The 21,102-nt window shown below is 60.5% G+C and overlaps 1 protein-coding gene across 1 annotated transcript in view; it reads left to right on the top strand.

Annotated features, from left to right (window-relative positions):
* The window catches only part of CLPB (ClpB family mitochondrial disaggregase), a 42,655-nt gene that overhangs the window by 3,255 nt on the left and 18,298 nt on the right, over window positions 1-21,102 (top strand). Inside the window, exons 3-6 of the mRNA XM_088534064.1 lie at window positions 68-119; window positions 5,474-5,560; window positions 8,680-8,783; window positions 10,759-10,887. Coding sequence (XP_088390190.1) covers window positions 68-119; window positions 5,474-5,560; window positions 8,680-8,783; window positions 10,759-10,887 — 372 coding nt within the window. The remainder of the gene's footprint in view (window positions 1-67; window positions 120-5,473; window positions 5,561-8,679; window positions 8,784-10,758; window positions 10,888-21,102) is intronic.

Genomic DNA, 21,102 nt, shown 5'->3' with positions numbered 1-21,102 from the left:
CCGGTGGGAGCGCGGTGCCAGCGGCGGATCCGGCCTCTCACCCCCCTTTTTCCCTGTCTCTCCGCAGAGGACGCCCTGCTCGAAGCCGCGAGGATCAACAACGTCTCCGAAGTGGAGAGGTGAGCGCGGCGCCCCGGAATCCTTTAGGATGGCAGGGATCTCCAGGGATCCCCCTGCTCCAGCAGGGACACCCGGAGCACCCGGGCGCATCCAGGCGGGTTGGAGATCTCCAGAGCAGGAGACTCCACAGCCTGTTCCAAGGCTCCGGCACTCTCACTGTCGGGAATTTTTTCCTGAAGTCCCTGTGGAACTTTCGGTGCTTCAGTTTGCGGCCAGAACACGGAGCGGGGTTGGGAACGGCGCGGAGCAGCGAGGGCTGCGCCCGGGAGAGGGCAGTGGCGCCGCATGGAGCCGCATCCCGCGCGCCGGGATGAGGGATCTGCCGGGATGGAGCCTCGGGCACAGCGAGGAGGAAGGTCGGAAAACGGAGGAAGGAGCCCGGGTCGGGAGCACGACCTGGAAGAGGCACCGGCTTCCAAAGCAGCAGCCGGGATGAGCGGGATGAGGGGACTGGGAGCAACTGGGCTGTTCTTAGGGATTCTCCTGGCCAATATCCCCCCTCCTTCCCGGGGCTCCCAGGTGGATCAGACAGGCTTGGTGCTCCCATTCCCGGGAATGCATCCCCTGTCCGAGGGCTGGATGCAGCCCGTGCACGTGGGGTGTCCCCTTCCCTCCGGCCTTTCCCTGGATCCTGCGCCTTTCCCTGCCGCCCGGTGCGAGGAGCCCGTCCCGTTTTTGCGTCGGAATCGGGAAAGGTGGGATTTGGGGACCGTCGCCCTTGCAAAATCCCTGTTTCCTCCAAGCGCTTCCTGCTCCTGGGCGCTACGGAGGGAAACACTCGTTAATGTCAAGAGTTTGTTGGGCCTCAGCTCGAGCTGGTCTGCGCCATAGGAGGGAACCAGGGCATGAAGCCCCCGTCCTGCTGGAGTTCCTTCCCGGATTCACATGGATGCTCCGGCTCCCAGAGCCTTGGAGGTGGGAACACACTGCGGTCCTGGCCGGGCTGGCCCCGGCTCCAGGGATTTTGGGTCCTTCCCGTGTTCCCGTCGCCAGGAAGGACCTAATAATCCCAGAGGGATCCGTGGGCACCCTGTGCGTTCTGGGAGACCCGGATCTGCTCCTGGCCATTCCTTGGCTCCCTCCGAGCTCGGGCTCGGTTGGGAATTCAGCTCCTCTTGGCCTCCCGTCTCCAGCCGGTGTTCCGTGTTCGGATACAGGTCGGGAAAACGCAGGTTGGGCAGGAAAAGAAGCTTCGCAGTGCAGCCGGCTTTGGATTCCAGCTGGGCACGGCACGGGGTTGGATTTCTGGAATTCCCTTCACTGGGCCGGAGCCAGGTCTGAGTGGGATGTGAGCAGCCGGAGCGGGATGCGGCAGAGCAGCCGGAGCGGGATGTGGTGGGAGCAGCTGGAGCGGGATGTGGGAGCAGCCGGAGCGGGATGTGTCGGAGCAGCCGGAGCGGGATGTGGCGGAGCAGCCGGAGCGGGATGTGGTGGGAGCAGCCGGAGCGGGATGTGTTGGAGCAGCTGGAGCGGGATGTGGTGGGAGCAGCCGGAGCGGGATGTGTTGGAGCAGCCGGAGCGGGATGTGTTGGAGCAGCCGGAGCGGGATGTGGCGGAGCAGCCGGAGCGGGATGTGGTGGGAGCAGCCGGAGCGGGATGTGTTGGAGCAGCCGGAGCGGGATGTGTTGGAACAGCCGGAGTGGGAATGTATTGGAGCAGCCGGAGCGGGATGTGTTGGAGCAGCCGGAGCGGGATGTGTTGGAGCAGCCGGAGCGGGATGTATCGGAGCAGCCTGTCGGGATGCCCAGGCATTTCCTGGAGCTCGGCCTCGGCTCCCGCCCTTCCCAGGCCTCCCCTCCGTCCTGTTTTCCAAGCAGAGCCTTCCCGGGAACAGCCCGCGGTTCCCAGCCGAACCCGGGCCTCATTCCCAGCCTATCCAGCCGCAAAACATTCCCGATGTTCAGCAGGGAGGCGGCATTGGACAGACACTAATGGAAAATTATTTATAATTGCACTTATTTGCACTGCTGCAGACTTTATATCCCGCTCCCTGCTTATCCTCCCCGGGCCTGTGCTTGTTTGGATATATCGGAGTCACCAGGCACCTGTTTTGGGGGGATAAATAGGTTTTTTCTTCCTTTCCGTGTTCCTTTCCAATACGGTGCTCTGCTTCGGGAAGGTTTTTGCTGCCCGGAGCACGTGGAACATTCCCGCTTGCTCTCCAAGGATTCCCAGGCCGGGGAAGCTGCCCCTCCACGCACAGCGGGAATCCGGGTTTCCCAGCGGAGCTGCCAGGGAAAGAGGGGGAATGAGGTGGCACTTTGTGCTGTTCTGCTCGGTTTCTCCCTGCATTTTCTGCCTCAGCTCTCACTCTTCCAGGAGCTTTTCCATGTTTTTCCATGCTTCTTGCTCTCCAAGAATCCCGGACCGACCCCGATTCCCCACCGACTCCCAGAGCAGAGTGGCTGCTGCCCGGGAAAAGCAGGATTGCTCCCATTCCTTCCCTGGGCAAAGCCCCGTTCCCGGGGAGCGATAGGAACGAGGGGGGCTCCCCGGGGACCCCTCGGCTTTGGGAAGCGCCGGCTCCGCATGGAGACGCCGCTCGGGAAGCACCCGGGAGGGCCCCGTGGGGCCATCTGGCCCCGGCGGGAGCTTTTTGTTGTGGGCAAAGTTCAAGTTTCCCCGTTTCCTCTCCCCGCAGCTGCCGCGAGGGCGCTGAGCCCAAGCGCAAACAGGGCCCCCGGGTCAGCGCGCCGCTCACCCGGAACCGCCTCCGCAGCTGGCCCGGCCGCCCGCGGCTCCCGCCGATCCGGCTCGGAAAACCGGGATGCGCCCGGGGCGCCGCGCGGGGGAAGCGGCGGCGGCTCCGGTTGCAACGGCGGCTCCGGTTGCAACGGATGCTCCGGTTGCGACGGATGCTCCGGCGGCTCCGGTTGCAACGAGCCCCCCGGCACGGCCCCTGTGCCAGCGCCTCGGCCTCACGGAGGTTATTCCCGGGAGCATTAGCTGGAAAAAGGGATAATTCGGGATTTCCGATGGGCTTGCTGCAGCTGGAAGGGGTTTGATTCCCAACATGATGCTCTCACCCACGTCGCTCTTTGCATCTTCACTCTGCATTAAATCCAATTCTCTACTCGAGTCACGCTTACAAGTAGGCTCAAGGATATCTAAAATCCTTAAAATCCATAAGGATATCCCACCTTTTATCCCCTTTTGCTATAAAATCCTTAAAATCCATTCATGCACGCGCACCCCGGCAGCAGGAAAAGCTCCATCCCCTTTACCAAGCCCTATGGAACCCCCCGGCGCCGGGATTGTCCCTTTCCAGGCGCCGGATCCGCCGGGAAGCGCGGGAGAAGCTGCTGGGCAGCTGATTTGGTTAAAATGCGGCTAAACATCCCAAACATTGATCAGGGCCCTTGATTTAATTAAACACAGAACCTGCTCCTGCTGGTAAATACATTTGGCCGTCTAGGATCTGAGCAGTGGTCGTCGCTTTATCGATTGTCAGAGCATTCAATGAGACGGGGAAAAAATTAATGATGGGCTGGAAGACCCTGAACGGAAAGTTCAGTTGTCTGGAAAACCCGTTAAGTTGCTGAGCGTCTCGCGGTGATTTCGGAAAAAAAATAAAATAAATGCTGCTCCTAAATGAAATGTCAGTGCGTGTTGTGCCGCGTGACGTGACGGCAGCGGCTCCGCGCTCGGCGTTCCGGATGCGGGCGATTATTTCGATTCCTGCGTGGGAAATGGCATGTGTGGGACGTGGGTTTCCCTGCTTGCGGATACAGGACATCTCACCCCAAAAGCGGGGCCTTAATGTGCCTCGAGGCGGGATGTGCTGCCCCAAATCCAGGCTTTTTTTATTGGAAAGACTCTGGAAATACCAAGGAGCAGCCGGTGCCGTGTGGTGGGAGCCAGAGCTTGGGCTCCATAGGAGAGAAGGAGCTTCCGAGCCAGCGGGAGCGTTTGCTCCGTGTGCTTCCCGAAGGGAATTTTGAGCCGGCGGAAGGTTTGCCAGGTCCAGGCTGTCCTTTAAGCTCAGACTAAGTGGAGCAGCCATTGGATAAGGAAGGACCGAGCGAGCGGGGCCTGTCCAGCCTGGAGAGGAGCAGCCTGAGAGGGATGTGACCAACATGGACAAGGACCTGAGGGGAGAGTGCAGGGAGGACGGGGCCAAACTCTCCTGGGTGGTGGCCGGTGCCAGGATAAGGGGTGCCGGGGCCAAGCTGAAGCCCAGGCAGCTCCATGTCCGTGTGAGGAAGAACTTCCTTGGTGTGAGGGTGCCGGAGCCCTGGCACAGGCTGCCCAGAGAGGCTGTGGAGTCTCCTGCTCTGGAGATCTCCAACCCGCCTGGATGCGCCCGGGTGCCCCGTGCTCTGGGTGTCCCTGCTGGAGCAGGGGCTGCACGGGGGGATCCCGAGAGCTCCCTGCCACCCTCAGCATCCCGGGATTCTGGGATCCTGTGAACACGGAGGCTGTGTGTTCCCTCCCTGTGGGGATCCCATGTGTGTCCCTCTCCATGCAGATCCCATGCGTATCCATCCCCATGCGGATCCCGTGCATGTCCCTCCCCGTGCTGATCCCGTGTCCCTCTCCATGCGGATCCCGTGTCCCTCCATGTGCAGATCCCACGTGTCCCTCCCCGTGTGGATCCCATGTGTGTCCCTCCGTGCGGATCCTGTGTCCCTCTCCATGCGGATCCTGTGTGTGTCCCTCTCCATGCGGATCCCGTGTCCCTCCCTGTGTGGATCCCGTGCGTGTCCCTCCCCGTGCGGATCCCGTGTCCCTCTGTGCTGATCCCATGTTCCTCCCTGTGTGGATCCCGTGCGTGTCCCTCCTTGCTGATCCCATGTGTGTCCCTCTCCATGCAGATCCCGTGTCCCTTCCCGTGCAGATCCCGTGTCCCTCTCCATGCGGATCCCGTGTCCCTTCCCGTGCGGATCCCATGTGTGTCCCTCTCCATGCGGATCCCGTGTCCCTCCCTGTGTGGATCCCATGTGAGTCCCTCTCCGTGCGGATCCTGTGTCCCTCCCCGCGCGGATCCCGTGTCCCTCTCCATGCGGATCCCATGTCCCTCTCCATGCGGATCCCGTGTCCCTCTCCATGCGGATCCCGTGTCCCTTCCCGTGCGGATCCCATGTGTGTCCCTCTCCATGCGGATCCCGTGTCCCTCTCCATGCGGATCCCGTGTCCCTTCCCGTGCGGATCCCATGTGTGTCCCTCTCCATGCGGATCCCGTGTCCCTCTCCATGCGGATCCCGTGTCCCTCCCCGTGTGGATCCCGTGTCCCTCTCCATGCGGATCCCATGTCCCTCCCCGCGCGGATCCCATGTCCCTCTCCATGCGGATCCCGTGTCCCTCTGTGCGGATCCCGTGTCCCTCCGTGCTGACCCTCTCCGTGTCCACGCAGGCTGCTCCTGGAAGGTGCGGATGTGAACGCGCGTCACGCGCTCGGCTGGACGCCGCTCATGGTGGCCGCCATCAACGGCAACGCCAGGTACGTTGGGCTCCCTCACCGTCATTCCAGGGATACCGGGATACCCCGTGGATATTCCATAGCCCCTGAGCCGCTCCGGGGTCCCTAAACACCAGGACCCTTTTCCATGTACATTTGCCCCATCTTTGTGCTCCGGAATGAGCTCTGCATCCCAGAGCAGCTACACGCTCCCATGTTGAGGGTATTCCCGTGCCTGGGAATCGCCCCCAGAAACCGGGATAGCTCCATAGGAGCCTCCCGGTCCCTCCGAGCGTGTGGGGCCTTTCACGGAGGCCCTTTGAACCGCAGAGTCTCAACGCGGAGCCTCTCGTTCCCATGCTGATCCCCGTGGCTCCTCGTAACCTTTTAAAGTCCCTCTCAAATATATTCAGTCTACAACTAAATTCAATTAGGAGTTTTTTTCTTATTTGGGAGGAAAAAAAAAAAGAAAGAGAAATCCAATTTTGGTCAACGCGGCACAGACGGGAGAAGGGGCTTTGAAGTGACGCCCTCTCGGGGCCGCTTTACTTAGTCACAAGTTCATAAGCAGAAAAAAGCCTAATGACTTGGGAAAACACGGGATTAAAGCGGGCCACAAAGGCGGGATATCCGCCGCGTCCGTGTGCCGAGTTCGTGTGTGGTGCCACCTTTGACGTGACGAGTCGTGACCCCCTCGGGGCTGTCCCCGCTCCCGGTTGGGCTCCGCTTTGATGTGCGATGTTTGCCGGGCCGGCACCCGGAGCCTCCCGGCGCCGCGGGGGGACAAAGGGGCCCATTCCAAGGGGCCGCTGGAGCGGAACGGCCTCCTCGGGAGGAGACCGGGCGGGAATTACCCTGGATCGGGTGGAAACGCGGGCGGAAACGGCCCGGGCTGCTCCCTTGGGCCAAAAACACCCGGAAAGCCCCGCTGTGCGGGCCGCGGTGTTTGCTTTTCCCACGTTTTGGATGGATATCAGCTCAGATTGGGAATTAGGGAGCGCTTGGATCCCTAGAGCTTGTCGCTCCCGGGATAACGATGCGTTTAAGGAGGCGAACGGGAGCACCAGCCCTGCTCCCAACACTGGGATGCGCCCGGGGCTTCTCCCGCCTTTGCAGGGAGCATCGGGAATGTGGCGAGCGGAGCAAACGGAGCACGGGAAGCTGCTGGCTCCCACTCCATAACATGGAATTCGCCCCTGGAATTTTAAGTGCCGAGATGGGCCCTTTGGAATGCCCGGTGGTGCTTGCTGCTTTTTGGGATCCGCCGCAATCCCTTTGCATGCATTGGGCCGGGAATTAGTCGGAATGTGGCTCCTTTCCCTCCCTGCTGGAGCCGATCCGACACACGGCCTTGACTGACATCCTAGCCCCATTCCATGGTGAAAATTCCAGCGGGATGCGCTGGCATTAGGTGAGCTGGGACTCCTTGTGACACCTGCATTTGATTTTGGGGCATTTTCCAGGCATTTGATTCTCCTTGCATCCAAAGTTGCAGGAGTTTCAGGAGCCGCTTTAAAGCGTTTCCTTCCTTCTCCTGGAAAGGGATCCCTTTAAAACGGAGGATTTGGGAAGAACAGGGCTCCCCTTGGCCGAACCTGGTTTAATTTGTAGAAATTAGGTGTTAATTAGTCGCGCGCCGCCTCTGTTAAAGGAAACAACGAAGCTCTTGAACAAAAAGTCCCAGTTTAGGGGAGCGGAATTCCCTCTGCCTGCGCCTTCCCGGGAAAGCTTCCCTTTCCCAAGGCTGCTGTTCCTGGGGATTCCTCCCGGTTCTCCTCTCGGCGCATCCCGGTGCTCCGGGCTGGAAACCAGCTCCCTCTCGTCCGGCACAGCCCGGCAGCTCCTTCTGGATGATCCTGCTCCGTGCTGGATCCTTGGCCTCCCGGCATGCGGAATCCTCCTTCCTCCGGGAATTTGCTCCCTTTAGCTGCTCCCAACCTCCATCTCTCCCCTCCCTTCCATTTCCCATTCCCGGCTTTGCCGCCTTGCCCATCCCTTCTCCCGCCATCCCTCTCCGTTCCTTCCCGGCGCCTTTCCCATGGGAATGGCCTCAGCTCCCCTTGCCCTTCCCCATTTTCCCATGCAAACCCAGGAGCCGGAGCCGTTTGTCCATCCTCAGGACCGATCCCAGCGTGATCCCACAATCCCACCCCATCCTTGCCCTCCTTCCCGCATCCTTCCCGGAACGTTGCCCTCCAGCGGGAGCAGCCCCGTGCACACACGGATGGTTTATCCCGGGATTGCAGCCGGATTTTCCCCCCTCCCAAGCCCGACGCGCAGCTGGCTCCGCAGGGAAGGGGCTCGGGATCGATTCCCGGCGCTCCCGCGGATCGGAGCGCGGAGCGGCTCCGGCTTTGTCCGGGATCCCGGCGCGCGTCGTGCTTCAGCGGCCGCAGCTGCCGGCCGGGGCCGTCGACCTCCCCGTGCTGCACATGCACATTTATTTATTTAACAATATGGGATACGCTGCTTTATTTAACAATATGTCCCCGTTAAGGGCACGGCATTCCGCAGGCCCTGCTCCGAGAGCCCGGAGCGCGCGGCGGGAAAAGCGGAATCACAGCGGCCTCCGGCCCCTTCGTTTCCCCTTTCCCCTCTCTTTCTCCTGCACCAACTCGGCTCTTGGTTGTTAATGAGTAATTAATGATATAATTAACAGCTATTAGCCGAGGGGGTGCAGAAGGGAGAGACTCCGGCTGCCTCCGCGGTGCCTCATCCAAAGAGGGAAAAAAATCCTTGGATTCTGCTAATGCATTTTGGGGGTAAACGGGAGAGGAGCCGGATCCCAGAGTGCAAAGTGACGTGGGACCATCCCGGTGTCACCGAAAGCTGCAGCCCGGGGGGAAAAACAGGAATTAAGGAGCAGGGGCCCTTCCAAGGGCCTTCCCGAGGCCCTGGGCCTCTCCGGATCCCGATGGCAGGGCTGCATTTGCAGGAGCGGTTTCCCGGAATTCCAGCAGTTCCGACCCAGGCTTTGGAGGCTGCGATTCCTCCCGCCGCTGTCCCCCCAGCTCCTCATTTTCAGCATATGCTGCCTCATTCCTTAAAACATCTAATTAAGCTCGTTGCCTTAACCGTGCTGGGAATGCCGGAGGATTCCCGGGAAGGATTCCCCGGGATCGCTCACCCTCTCCCTGTTGTTTCTCCCTATCCCGGAGCAGCGTCGTGAAGATCCTGCTGGCGGCCGGTGCCGATCCCAACCTCGGCGACGACTTCAGCAGCATCTACGAGACGGCCAAGGAGAAGGGCCTGCATTCCCTGGAAGGTAATTCCATGCCGTGCGGGATCCACGCGCTTCCCGCCTCCCCAATATCCCTCTCCTGCCTTTCCAAGGGAGATTTCACTCCTTATATTTTTTCCGGCTCCCTCCAGTTCCCATTTCCTGGTTTACACACGAGTGGGATGTGCTGGGATCCCCGAGGAAACGTAATGCAGATGCTTAGCAATCCCTCAAATCCCGGGAATAGCTCCCAAATAGCGGGAACACAACGCCAAGCTGGGCACCTCATCCCACACATCCGCACGCGCCGGCTTCCCGGCACGGAGAGGGCCTCGGGGCTGGATCCTGGCTGTGGATATAGGATGAAGGAGGGATTTTCCTGCCCCATCGTCGGATCCCGTTAGGATCTTTCCCGGCCGGAGCGTCGAGGCCGCTCCAGCCGCTTGTCCCCTTCCCTGTGTCCCCGGGACCACAGGGAGACGGAAGGGAAAAGCTGGAAGTTCTGCCGGAGCAGCCGGGCTCGGCGGCCTTGGCACAACGGAGCCGGCTGCCGGCATTCCCGGGAATTGCCAGGTCCGCATGGAGCGCGCTTTGTGCCCCTGTGCTTAGAAATCCACCCTTTTCCTACTTAGTGTAAGGAAAAACGGAGCAGGGCGCGTGGCCCGTGCGGATCAGAGCCGCCCCTGGGCTCTCCAGAGCCAAAAAAGCACCAAAACAGGAGCCAAAAAGCACCAAAACCCGCCCAAAACCCCCCGGTTAGGGACACGGATCCATGCGGGGACAGCTGGGACAGGGCCTCATTCCATGTCGGAGCATTCCCGCCGCGCCGCAGCCGGCGGCACGGCTGCAAAACGCATGAAACAACGTTAAAAAACGAGCAATGGAATGCCAATCCATAATGCATGTCCACGGAGTTTATTTAAGACAAAGTATATCAGCCAATAAAGTTAATTGTTTTTGTCCGCATCCATCCCTCTCTAACGTTATATATTTTTGGGCTGAGGAAAAGATAAGGCCATTCAGCAAGAAGTTGCATTAATTCTTTGCTTGACATGTTTTATTAAAAAGAATAAATTCAGTTGCATTTTAAAAAAAGAGAGGGCGAGAGCGAAACTGCCTTTGTTTTTCCTTCCCTTTTCCTCCCCGCCCATTTACATATTCCGCGTATAAATATTTTTTCATAAAAACATCCCAATCGAGAGGCTTCGCTCCGCGAGCGCCGCGCAAAATATATTACAGACATTTATATGGATGGCAGGAAGGGAGACGGAGGGCTGAAAATTTCCAGGCACCCGGTGATGGATGGCGGCCGAGGCTTCCCCTGACGCTTTATTGAGTTTCCGATGATTATCCCTCTCCGAGACATTTTTTACGGATGACGGCCGAGCTGTCACGCCGGACCATGGGGGAAAAGAACCCAACAATAATAACGCTTTAATCTCTTTACCGCGCTGCTCCCTAGTATCTCAGATTCATCTTCCCTGACGCACGCAGTTCATTATCCAGCCCCTCCCTGGGTAGGAAATGACGACAAATAAATAAATATACACGGATGCCCTGGATGCTGGCGCGGGGAGGGAGCCGGGGCGCTAATTGGTGCTCCCGGCTCCGTTCGCTGCCGTTTCCACGAGGACGTTCCCAACCCTTTGGAAACGCCAGGGTTGGAGCCGCGGAGGCCGCGTTCCCCATGGGAAGGGGACGGGATAACTCGGTGGCTCGGGCCACCTCGTGACAGTGGAGCAAAGCTCCGAATCATCGTTAATTTAGGAAAGCATCCATTTCCAGGGAAAGGGAACGTCACCGCTCCCAGGCCTGGTTTCACCACACCTGCCGGGATATAATTGCATTTACGGAGGGGATTCCGGCCCTTTTAATGAGCCCTAAAGTGTATTACCGTGAGCGATTCCCCAAATATTCCCAAGGAATATTTGCTGGAATTAACCTCCAGCCAAAACCCCCAGCAAACAGGCGGGAAGGGGCCGGGATTGCGGGATAACGGTGTCCCCCGCTGTCCCCGCAGTGCTCATCGCGCGCGAGGACGACTTCAGCGCCCGGCTCAACGTGCGCGCCAGCTTCCGCGGCTGCACCGCGCTGCACTACGCCGCGCTGGCCGACGACCGCGCCGCCGCCGCGCTGCTGCTGGACGCCGGTGAGTGCCGGGAGCCCCGGCGGGACCGCGTTCCTGCTCCACGGCATCTTGCTTTGACCCCCCGTCATTCCCGTGTTCCTGCTCCATGGCCTCTTGCTTTGACCTCCCGTCATTCCCGTGTTCCTGCTCCACGGCCTCTTGCTTTGACCTCCCATCATTCCCATGTTCTCCACTCGCCTTGACCCCCTGTCGTTCCCGTGTTCCCGCTCCATGGCCTCTTGCTTTGACCTCCCGTCGTTCCCGTGTCCCCACTCCCCAGCCTCTTGCTTTGACCCCCCGTTGTTCCCGTGTTCCTGCTCCACGGCCTCTTGCTTTGACCCCCCGTCATTCCCATGTTACCGCTCGCTTTGACCTCCCGTTGTTCCCGTGTTCCCACTCCCTGGCCTCTTGCTTTGACCTCCCGTCATTCCCGTGTTCCCACTTGCTTCCATCGGCCTCTTGCTTTGACCTCCCATCGTTCCCATGTTCCTGCTCCACGGCATCTTGCTTTGACCTCCCGTCGTTCCCATCTTCCCACTTGCTTTGAACTCCCGTCATTCCCGTGTTCCCGCTCCACGGCCTCTTGCTTTGACCTCCCGTCATTCCCATGTTCCCGCTCCCCGGCCGCTTGCCTTGACATCCCATCATTCCCGTGTTCCCGCTCGCCTCCGTTGGCTTCCCAGCCTTGACCTCCCGTCATTCCCGTGTTCCCACTTGCTTCGACCTCCCGTCGTTCCCGTGTTCCCGCTTGCCTCTCTTGGCCTCTCGCTTTGACCTCCCATCATTCCCATGTTCCCACTTGCTTCCATCGGCCTCTCACTTTGACCTCCCGTCGTTCCCATGTTCCCGCTCTCTTTGGCCTCCCGTCATTCCCGAGTTCCCGCTCTCTTTGACCTCCCGTCATTCCCGAGTTCCCACTCGCTTTGGCCTCCCATCGTTCCCATGTTCCCGCTCTCTTTGACCTCCCGTCATTCCCGAGTTCCCGCTCTCTTTGGCCTCCCGTCATTCCCGAGTTCCCGCCCGCTCGGGCTCCCCCATTAAGGGCACAGCCCGTCGGTGCTTCGGCCTCGCTCCGAAGCTCCCGGCTCCCTCGGGAAGCCGCGGAAATCACCCAGGATCACGGAGATCACGGCCAGGATCCAAACCCAGCCCGTTTGCGGAACCGAAAATCCGATTTTCGGTTTCAGGAATCAAAATCCGACCCAAGAACCCGGCCGGGCTGTGTCCCGCGCCTAGCCGGATACAATCCCGGTGTTTTCCCCCAATTCCTCCGCACGCGGATGGCGAGCGGAGCAGGACGATCCTCTCCTGTTGGATCCGTGTCCGCCGCATCCCGCTCCGTTGCTTTCGGCACCCGGTGCTCCCGGCGGGTCCCCCCTCTCCCGCGTCCCGCTGCTCCGTCCATCCCGGTTTAACGGAGCTGGAAAAAGGGGAGTTGGGTTGAGCTTGGAGGGGCTCCGTGCTCCCGTGCGCTCCCATCCTTATCCCGCCGGGATAAAGCGCTCCCGTCCGCGTGTCTCCAAGTGACATTGGCACCGGGGCCAGCTCGTTGCAGCGGGGATTGTCCCCGTTGTCCCGCTGCTCGGAGCTCCTCGGGGGTATCTTAGTTTTTTCCAAGACGGGATTGAGTCCGTCTTGGAAAAAAAAACCCCGTGGGTTCGGATACGGCTGGAGAGACCGCGTGGAAGCCGGAGCAGAGACCAGCGCTCCCTTCCCGCTCCGGCCGCGTGGAAAAGCGGCAGGAAAAGCGCACAATCCCGGAGCCGGGACGTTCCCTGCCCACTGACATGGAACGGGCCCCGCTTCCCAACACCTGCCTTTTCACCACGTGTCCGTCCGCTCCGCGTCCTGCCCTCGGGGCCAAGGCCATTAAGCGCCATCCGGGTGTCCCCTCCGCGCTGGCCCCGGCCTTTTGTGGCCGTTCGGTGGCCCCGGTGACCTCCCCGGTCGTGTCCGGCATGTGTGCGCCCAGCGGAGCGCGGCGCCCGCGCCCGTGTCCCCGCGGGTGACATCCTGACCCGCGGCGACGCCGGGAACGGCCCCGTGTCCCCGCGGGTGACATCCTGACCCGCGGTGACGCCGGGAACGGCCCCGTGTCCGCGCGGGTGACATCCTGACCCGCGGCGACGCCGGGAACGGCCCTGTGTCCGCGCGGGAGCGGACGCGGAGCCGCGGGGGGCGCGATCGATGCCGGGAGCTTTGTGCGCGACGGAGCCGCCGGCGGCCTCGGATCCGGCCCGGATGGATCGCGCGGAGCCGCTCTGCGCCGGAGCAAGGCGAGCCGCCGGGATGCCGGGCTGGAATGCTGTGTCGGGATGCCAGACTGGGATGCCGTGCCGGGATGCTGTGTCGGGATGCCGTGCCGGGATGCTGTGCTGGGATGCCGTGCCGGGATGCTGTGTCGGGATGCCGTGCTGGGATGCTGTGCTGGGATGCCGTGCCGGGATGCTGTGTCGGGATGCCGTGCCGGGATGCCGTGCTGGGATGCCAGGCTGGGATGCCAGGCCGGGATGCCGTGCCGGGATGCCGGGCGCATTCCCGTCCTCCTGTTCCCTCCGGGACACGGGTGCTGTCCCCAAAGCTCCGCACGGCGCCCGCTGCAGCGAACCCTGGAGCCGGGAGTCACTGTGAGCGAGCGGGGACAAGTGTGAGTGTGAGCGACGTGAGCGACGTGAGCGAGTGTGAGCGTGGGCGAGTGTGAGTGAGTGTGAGCGAGTGTGAGCGACGTGAGCGAGTGTGAGCGTGGACGAGTGTGAGTGTGAGCGAGTGTGAGCAACGTGAGCGAGTGTGAGCGTGGGCGAGTGTGAGCAACGTGAGCAACGTGAGCAAGCATGAGTGTGGGCAAGTGTGAGCGAGTGTGCGCAAGTGTGAGTAAGCGTGAGCGAGTGTGAGCAACGTGAGCAAGTGTGAGCGAGTATGAGTGAGTGTGAGCAACGTGAGCAAGCGTGAGCAACGTGAGCGAGCGTGAGCGTGGGCGAGTGTGAGTGTGAGTGAGTGTGCACAAGTGTGAGCAAGTGTGAGCAACGTGAACGAGCGTGAGTGTGGGCAAGTGTGAGCGAGTGTGAGCAAGTGTGAGCAACGTGAGCAAGCGTGAACGAGTGTGCACAAGTGTGAGCAAGCATGAGCGAGTGTGACCGAGTGTGAGCAACGTGAGCAAGCGTGAGTGTGAGCAAGAGTGCGAGCAAGTGTGAGCAAGTGCAAGCAATGTGAGGAAGAGTGAGCGTGGGCAAGCGTGAGCGAGTGTGAGCAACGTGAGCAAGTGTGAGCATGAGTGAGTGTGAGCGAATGTGAGCAAGCATGAGTGTGGGCAAGTGTGAGTGAGTGTGAGCAACATGAGCGAGTGTGAGCAAGCGTGAGCGTGAGTGTGAGCGAGTGTGCACAAGTGTGAGCGAGTGCCAGCAAGTGTGAGCAACGTGGGCAAGCGTGAGTGTGAGCGAGTGTGAGGAATGTGAGCGAGTGTGCGCAAGTGTGAGTGAGTGTGAGCAAGCGTGTGCAGGACAAGGGGTGCCGGGGCCAAGCTGAAGCCCAGGCAGCTCCATGTCCATGTGAGGAAGAACTTCCTTGGTGTGAGGGTGCCGGAGCCCTGGCACAGGCTGCCCAGGGAGGCTGTGGAGTCTCCTGCTCTGGAGATCTCCAACCCGCCTGGATGCGCCCGGGTGCCCCGTGCTCTGGGTGTCCCTGCTGGAGCAGGGGGCATCCCGGGAAACGCGGCCATCGGAGCAGCCCCGGAGCTGCCCCGGCCCCTCCATCCTCCCGGAGGCAGCCGGGGGGTCGGATCGCCGCTCCGGAGCGCGGGGTCCCCGGGGGCCGCCCCGCTCCAGATGTGCCCAATAACGGCCCCTGCTCCAACCCATCCATCCCCGGCTCCGCTCTCCCCGCTCATATTTACAAGGGAACGTGATAAATTCCGTATCGATCCCTGCCGTTGCACTGTAAATTTTGCAAAAGATGATTAAATAGCGCAATAGAAGCCTGCGAGCGCCGCGGCTCAATATGTTCCGGGCCGGCGTATCGACCCCCTCGCTCCGACGGCAGCAAGTTCCTCTCCCGGCCGCGCCAGAGCAGTAATTAAAACCCTGGGAGACCGGGATTTAGAGGCCAATCACGGCCCGTGCCGCGGGCGGACGCGGTGAGGGTCCCGGCGCCGTTACGGCGGTGCTTGGAACCGGTTTTCCCACCGGGTCTGGGCAAAAACTGCCCCTTTCTGGGTGTTTCTGGGCACGGTGACACCGGGTTTAACAGCCCTGGAATCATAGAATGCTCAAGGTTGGAAGGGACCTCTAGGGATCATCCAGTCCAACCCCTGCACACGCAGGGTCACCTAGAGCACGTGGCACAGGACTGCGTCCAAGCGGGTTTGGAGATCTCCAGAGAAGGAGACTCCACAACCTCTCTGGGCAGCCTGTTCCAGTGCTCTGGCACCCTCGCTGGGAAGGAATTTTTCCTTAAGTTCCTGTGGAACTTTTGGTGTTTCAGTTTGTGGCCATTTCCTCTAGTTCTGTCGGTGGCCACCACTGAAAAGAGGCCGCCCCATCCTCCTCACTGCCTCCCTTGAGGTACTTCTAGACACTGCTCAGGTCCCCTCTCAGCCTTCTCTTCTCCAGCTGAACAGGCCCAGCTCCCTCAGCCTCTCCTCATAGGGCAGATGTTCCAGGCCCCTGATCATCCTTGTAGCCCTGCGCTGGACTCTCTCCAGCAGCTCCACATCCCTCTTGTCCTGTGGAGCCCAGAACTGGACACAATACTCCAGATGCGGCCTCACCAGGGCTGAGTAGAGGGGCAGGATCCCCTCCCTCGACCTGCTGGAGAGGCTCTTCTCAATGCACCCCAGGATCCCAAATGCCTCCTTTTCCTATAGGAAAAGTCCTGGCTGCAGGTCGGGAGCCCCGGCTCCTTCCCAGCTCCAGGGGGGACCCGTCTGGTCTCCGGCCTCACCGGCCTCCCCGGAGCCTCCAGAGGCCCCTTCCAGCCTCAACCCTCTGCTGATCCGCTCGGCTGGCGCTCCTTAATCCTCATTTCTGCTTTAAACCTCCTTTTGCTGCCTCCTTTCCAGCTGGGGACCTCCTGCAAGAGGCTGGGAACATCCCACACCGGTGCAAGGGATTCACATGTGAAACCTCCGTGTAATCCATGGATCCTCCCGTTGCCTCCGGATCTCCCCTCGAGACTCACACTTCCATTTTGCAATATCCATTTTTTTCCATATAAAACCCTTTTAATAAATAGCACGGAGAAGATCCTTTGGGCCAGGGCTGAGTGAAGCCTCCTGTGGCTTTTCCTACCAGTCGCTTTGGGAAGTCGCTCTTAGTCTCTGCTCATTAACAAATAATTAATCCCATGGGCTCCGCGCTTTCACTCTTCCCAGTTTTCCTGAGCTGATCACATCCTTGTCACCACGCTGGTGGGTCTTTCAGAAGCAAAATCCTAATACGGTGTTTTCCAAATTGAGACATTTAATTCCTTTAGAAGCTGTTTGCCGGCTGATACAATTAATTTATTTATGTTTTTTGTCACAAATAAGTACAGAAGGGAAAAAAGTTCTTGAGAGAGAGGGAGGGATCAGTTCGAGCTGGTCTGTTGAGATAAGATGTGTTTTTAATGCAGATAGATGCAAAATTGGACATCCGGAGAGCAGAGACCGTGTTTGCAGGATGGGATCAACCCCTGGAAAGCGACGGCTCCCACGTGGATGCGGAGTCATCCCTGGAGGAGCAGGGAATGGAGGAAGCACGGAGCGAGGTTTTGGGAAGGAAAGGCAGGATGGGAACGGGGAGGTAACGACAGGAAAATTCGCGTTGGAATTGCTTGGGATGGGTTAGGAGCGTTGACCCGGACCCTCTGCTCCTCATAATCTGGAGTCACTCCGGTTTGCAGGTTGCTTGAGGTGACAAAACCGGCTCTGGAGGAACCCCAAGGAGATCCCCACGGAGCGGCTGCTCCTACGGAGCGCGGTCCTTCCCGCGCCGGCAGCGACAACTTCCATATTCCCGTTCCGCGCTCCGAGCGGCTCGAGACGTGCGGGTCTTATTGATTTAAAAACGGGAAAAAAGCGGGGTGATCCCGTTAATTGGATCAGCGGCGGCTCGGGAGGACAGGAGTCTTTTCCCATTACTTTAACGAGCCATGCGGAGCAATAACGGTGTCACTCCTCGTTTCCGTGCTCGGAAAGGCCACGGAGAGGCGGCGCTGCGGGGGCAGGAGGCATTCAGCGCGTTCCGGAGCATCCCGGAGCTTCTCCGGCTCAGGCGGAAGCTGCTCCGCGTGTGGTTCCTCGCGCGTTTCCAGGCTCCTCTTTCTGGATTTTCCAGCAGAAACGGGTTGGTTTGGCCCGTGCGGGAGCAGGGCCTGGGTTAGGACATGGGCCTCCACCAGCAGCCACAACAGGGGAGGTCACATCCCACCCAAGAGCTGCTGGGACTCGCGCCCGTGATCCACGTGCAACGTGGTGGAGGCCGTGGGCGGCCTCCGTCACACCATGGAGCATGAGGGCGGCCTCCAGGACCCCGTAAGAAGCATGAGGGCGGCCTCCATCATGTCATGGAGCATGAGGGCGGCCTCCATCATGTCATGAGGAGCATGAGGGCGACCTCCATCATGTCGTGAGGAGCATGAGGGTGGCCTCCGTCACACCATGGAGCAGGAGGACGGTCTCCATCATGTCATGAGGAGCATGAGGGTGGCCTCCATCATGTCATGGAACATGAGGGCGGCCTCCATCATGTCATGGAGCATGAGGGCGGCCTCCATCATGTCATGAGGAGCATGAGGGTGGCCTCCATCATGTCATGGAGCATGAGGGCGACCTCCATCATGTCATGGAGCATGAGGGCGGCCTCCATCATGTCATGGAGCATGAGGGTGGCCTCCATCATGTCATGAGGAGCATGAGGGTGGCCTCCATCATGTCGTGAGGAGCATGAGGGTGGCCTCCATCACGTCATGGAGCATGAGGGCCGCCTCCATCATGTCCTGAGGAGCATGAGGGTGGCCTCCATCACGCCATGGAGCATGAGGGCCGCCTCCATCATGTCATGGAGCATGAGGGCGGCCTCCATCATGTCATGGAGCATAAGGGCGGCCTCCATCACGTCATGGAGCACGAGGGTGGCCTCCATCATGTCGTGGAGCTTGAGGGCGACCTCCATCATGTCATGAGGAGCATGAGGGCGACCTCCATCATGTCATGGAGCATGAGGGTGGCCTCCATCATGTTGTGAGGAGCATGAGGGTGGCCTCCATCACGTCATGGAGCACGAGGGCCGCCTCCATCATGTCATGGAGCATGAGGGCAGCCTCCATCATGTCATGGAGCACGAGGGCGGCCTCCATCATGTCGTGGAGCTTGAGGGCGACCTCCATTATGTCGTGGAGCTTGAGGGCGACCTCCATCATGTCATGAGGAGCATGAGGGCGACCTCCATCAGCATGAGGGTGGCCTTCCTCACATCATGGAGCATGAGGGTGGCCTCCTCACGCCATGGAGCATGAAGGCGGCCTCCATCATGTCATGGAGCATGAGGGCGGCCTCCATCACGTCATGGAGCACGAGGGTGGCCTCCATCATGTCATGGAGCATGGGGGCAGCCTCCATTATGTCATGGGGAGCATGAGGGTGGCCTCCATCACGCCATGAGGACCGTGAGGGTGGCCTCCATCATGTCATGGAGCACGAGGGCGGCCTCCATCATGTCATGAGGAGCGTGAGGGCGGCCTCCATCATGTAATGAAGCATGAGGGCGACCTCCATCATGTCCTGAGGAGCATGAGGGTGACCTCCATCATGTCATGGAGCATGAGGGTGGCCTCCATCATGTAATGAAGCATGAGGGCGGCCTCCATCATGTCCTGAGGAGCATGAGGGTGGCCTCCGTCATGTCATGGAGCATGAGGGCGACCTCCATCATGTCATGGAGCATGAGGGTGGCCTCCATCATGTCGTGAGGAGCATGAGGGTGGCCTCCATCACGTCATGGAGCATGAGGGCCGCCTCCATCACGTCATGGAGCACAAGGGTGGCCTCCATCATGTCGTGGAGCTTGAGGGCGACCTCCATTATGTCGTGGAGCTTGAGGGCGACCTCCATTATGTCATGAGGAGCATGAGGGCGACCTCCATCAACATGAGGGTGGCCTTCCTCACATCATGGAGCATGAGGGTGGCCTCCTCACGCCATGGAGCATGAGGGCAGCCTCCATCATGTCATGGAGCATGAGGGTGGCCTCCGTCATGTTATGGAGCATGAGGGCGACCTCCATCATGGATCATGAGGAGCATGAGGGCGGCCTCCATCATGTCATGGAGCATGAGGGTGGCCTCCGTCATGTCATGGAGCATGAGGGTGACCTCCATCATGTCATGGAGCACGAGGGTGGCCTCCATCATGTCGTGGAGCTTGAGGGTGACCTCCATTATGTCGTGGAGCTTGAGGGCGACCTCCATTATGTCATGAGGAGCATGAGGGCGACCTCCATCAGCATGAGGGTGGCCTTCCTCACATCATGGAGCATGAGGGTGGCCTCCTCACGCCATGGAGCATGAGGGCAGCCTCCATCATGTCATGGAGCATGAGGGCGGCCTCCATCACGCCATGAGGACCGTGAGGGTGGCCTCCATCATGTCATGGAGCATGAGGGCCGCCTCCATCATGTCATGGAGCATAAGGGTGGCCTCCATTATGTCATGGAGCATGAGGGCAGCCTCCATCATGTCCTGAGGAGCATGAGGGTGGCCTCCATCATGTCATGGAGCACGAGGGCGGCCTCCATTATGTCATGAGGAGCATGAAGGCGGCCTCCCTCACACCATGGAGCACGACGGCGGCCTCCCTCGCACCATGAGGACCATGAGGGCGGCCTCCATCACATCATGGAGCATGAGGGCGGCCTCCATCATGTCATGGAGCATGAGGGTGGCCTCCATCATGTCATGAGGAGCATGAGGGCGGCCTCCCTCATGCCATGAGGAGCATGAGGGCGGCCTCCACGTCATGGAGCATGAGGGTGGCCTCTATCACGTCATGAGGAGCATGAGGGTGGCCTCCATCATGTCATGGAGCATGCGGGCGGCCTCCATCATGTCCTGAGGAGCGTGAGGGCGACCTCCATCATGTCATGGAGCTTGAGGGCGACCTCCATTATGTCATGAGGAGCATGAGGGCGACCTCCATCAACATGAGGGTGGCCTTCCTCACATCATGGAGCATGAGGGTGGCCTCCTCACGCCATGGAGCACGAGGGCATCCTCCATCATGTCATGGAGCATGAGGGTGGCCTCCGTCATGTCATGGAGCATGAGGGCGACCTCCATCATGTCATGAGGAGCATGAGGGTGGCCTCCATCATGTCATGGAGCATGAGGGCGACCTCCATCATGTCATGAGGAGCATGAGGGCGACCTCCATCAGCATGAGGGTGGCCTTCCTCACATCATGGAGCATGAGGGTGGCCTCCTCACGCCATGGAGCATGAGGGCGGCCTCCTTACGCCATGGAGCATGAGGGCGGCCTCCATCATGTCATGGAGCATGAGGGTGGCCTCCATCACGTCATGGAGCACGAGGGCAGCCTCCATCATGTCATGAGGAGTGTGAGGGCGGCCTCCATCATGTCATGAGGAGTGTGAGGGCGGCCTCCATCATGTCCTCAGGAGCATGAGGGCGGCCTCCATCGTGTCATGGAGCATGAGGGTGGCCTCCATCATGTCATGGAGCATGCGGGCATCCTCCCTCACGCCACGAGGACCACGCGGGCCTCCTCCCTCGCGGCGCCCGCGTGCCGCACAGCAAGGCCCCAGCTCCCACCGCTGCCCCCGGCCGGAGCAGCCAACCGTTCCACGGACTAATAACACTGGAAAAACGGAGGCCGCTCCGCCAAACCTCCCCGCGCGCCGCCCGCGGCGACGCATCTCCCCGGCGAGGCCGCCGCGGCCTCCATCCATCAACCCCCGCGAGCCGCCCAGGTGTCCGGCCCCGCCGCGACAGCCCGTGGGAGGTGACAAATGGCCTCCCATTAAGTCCCCGCGCGGGGTCGGCGGGCGCTTCCCGGCCCCGCTCCGGCCAGCTGCCCGGGTCAGCCCGGGCCCGTGGCCGCCCCGCGTTGTCACCGTTATTTATTGCGGCGCGCCGCGTTATTGCCGCCGGCGCGCGCGGCGCCGCATCGACCGGCCGCCGCCGGGCAGGGCCCGTCAATTATTGCGGCAATTAGTCAAGTCGTCAAGGCCCCCGTTAACAGGGGGATTG

Source organism: Tinamus guttatus, unplaced genomic scaffold, assembly GCF_059628265.1.
Source record: "Tinamus guttatus ecotype Peru unplaced genomic scaffold, ASM5962826v1 Tinamus_guttatus_pri_ptg000533l, whole genome shotgun sequence".
NCBI lineage: Eukaryota > Metazoa > Chordata > Aves > Tinamiformes > Tinamidae > Tinamus > Tinamus guttatus.
The sequence above is the reverse complement of the archived record's forward strand: the minus strand, read 5'-3'. Positions and strand labels throughout refer to the sequence as shown.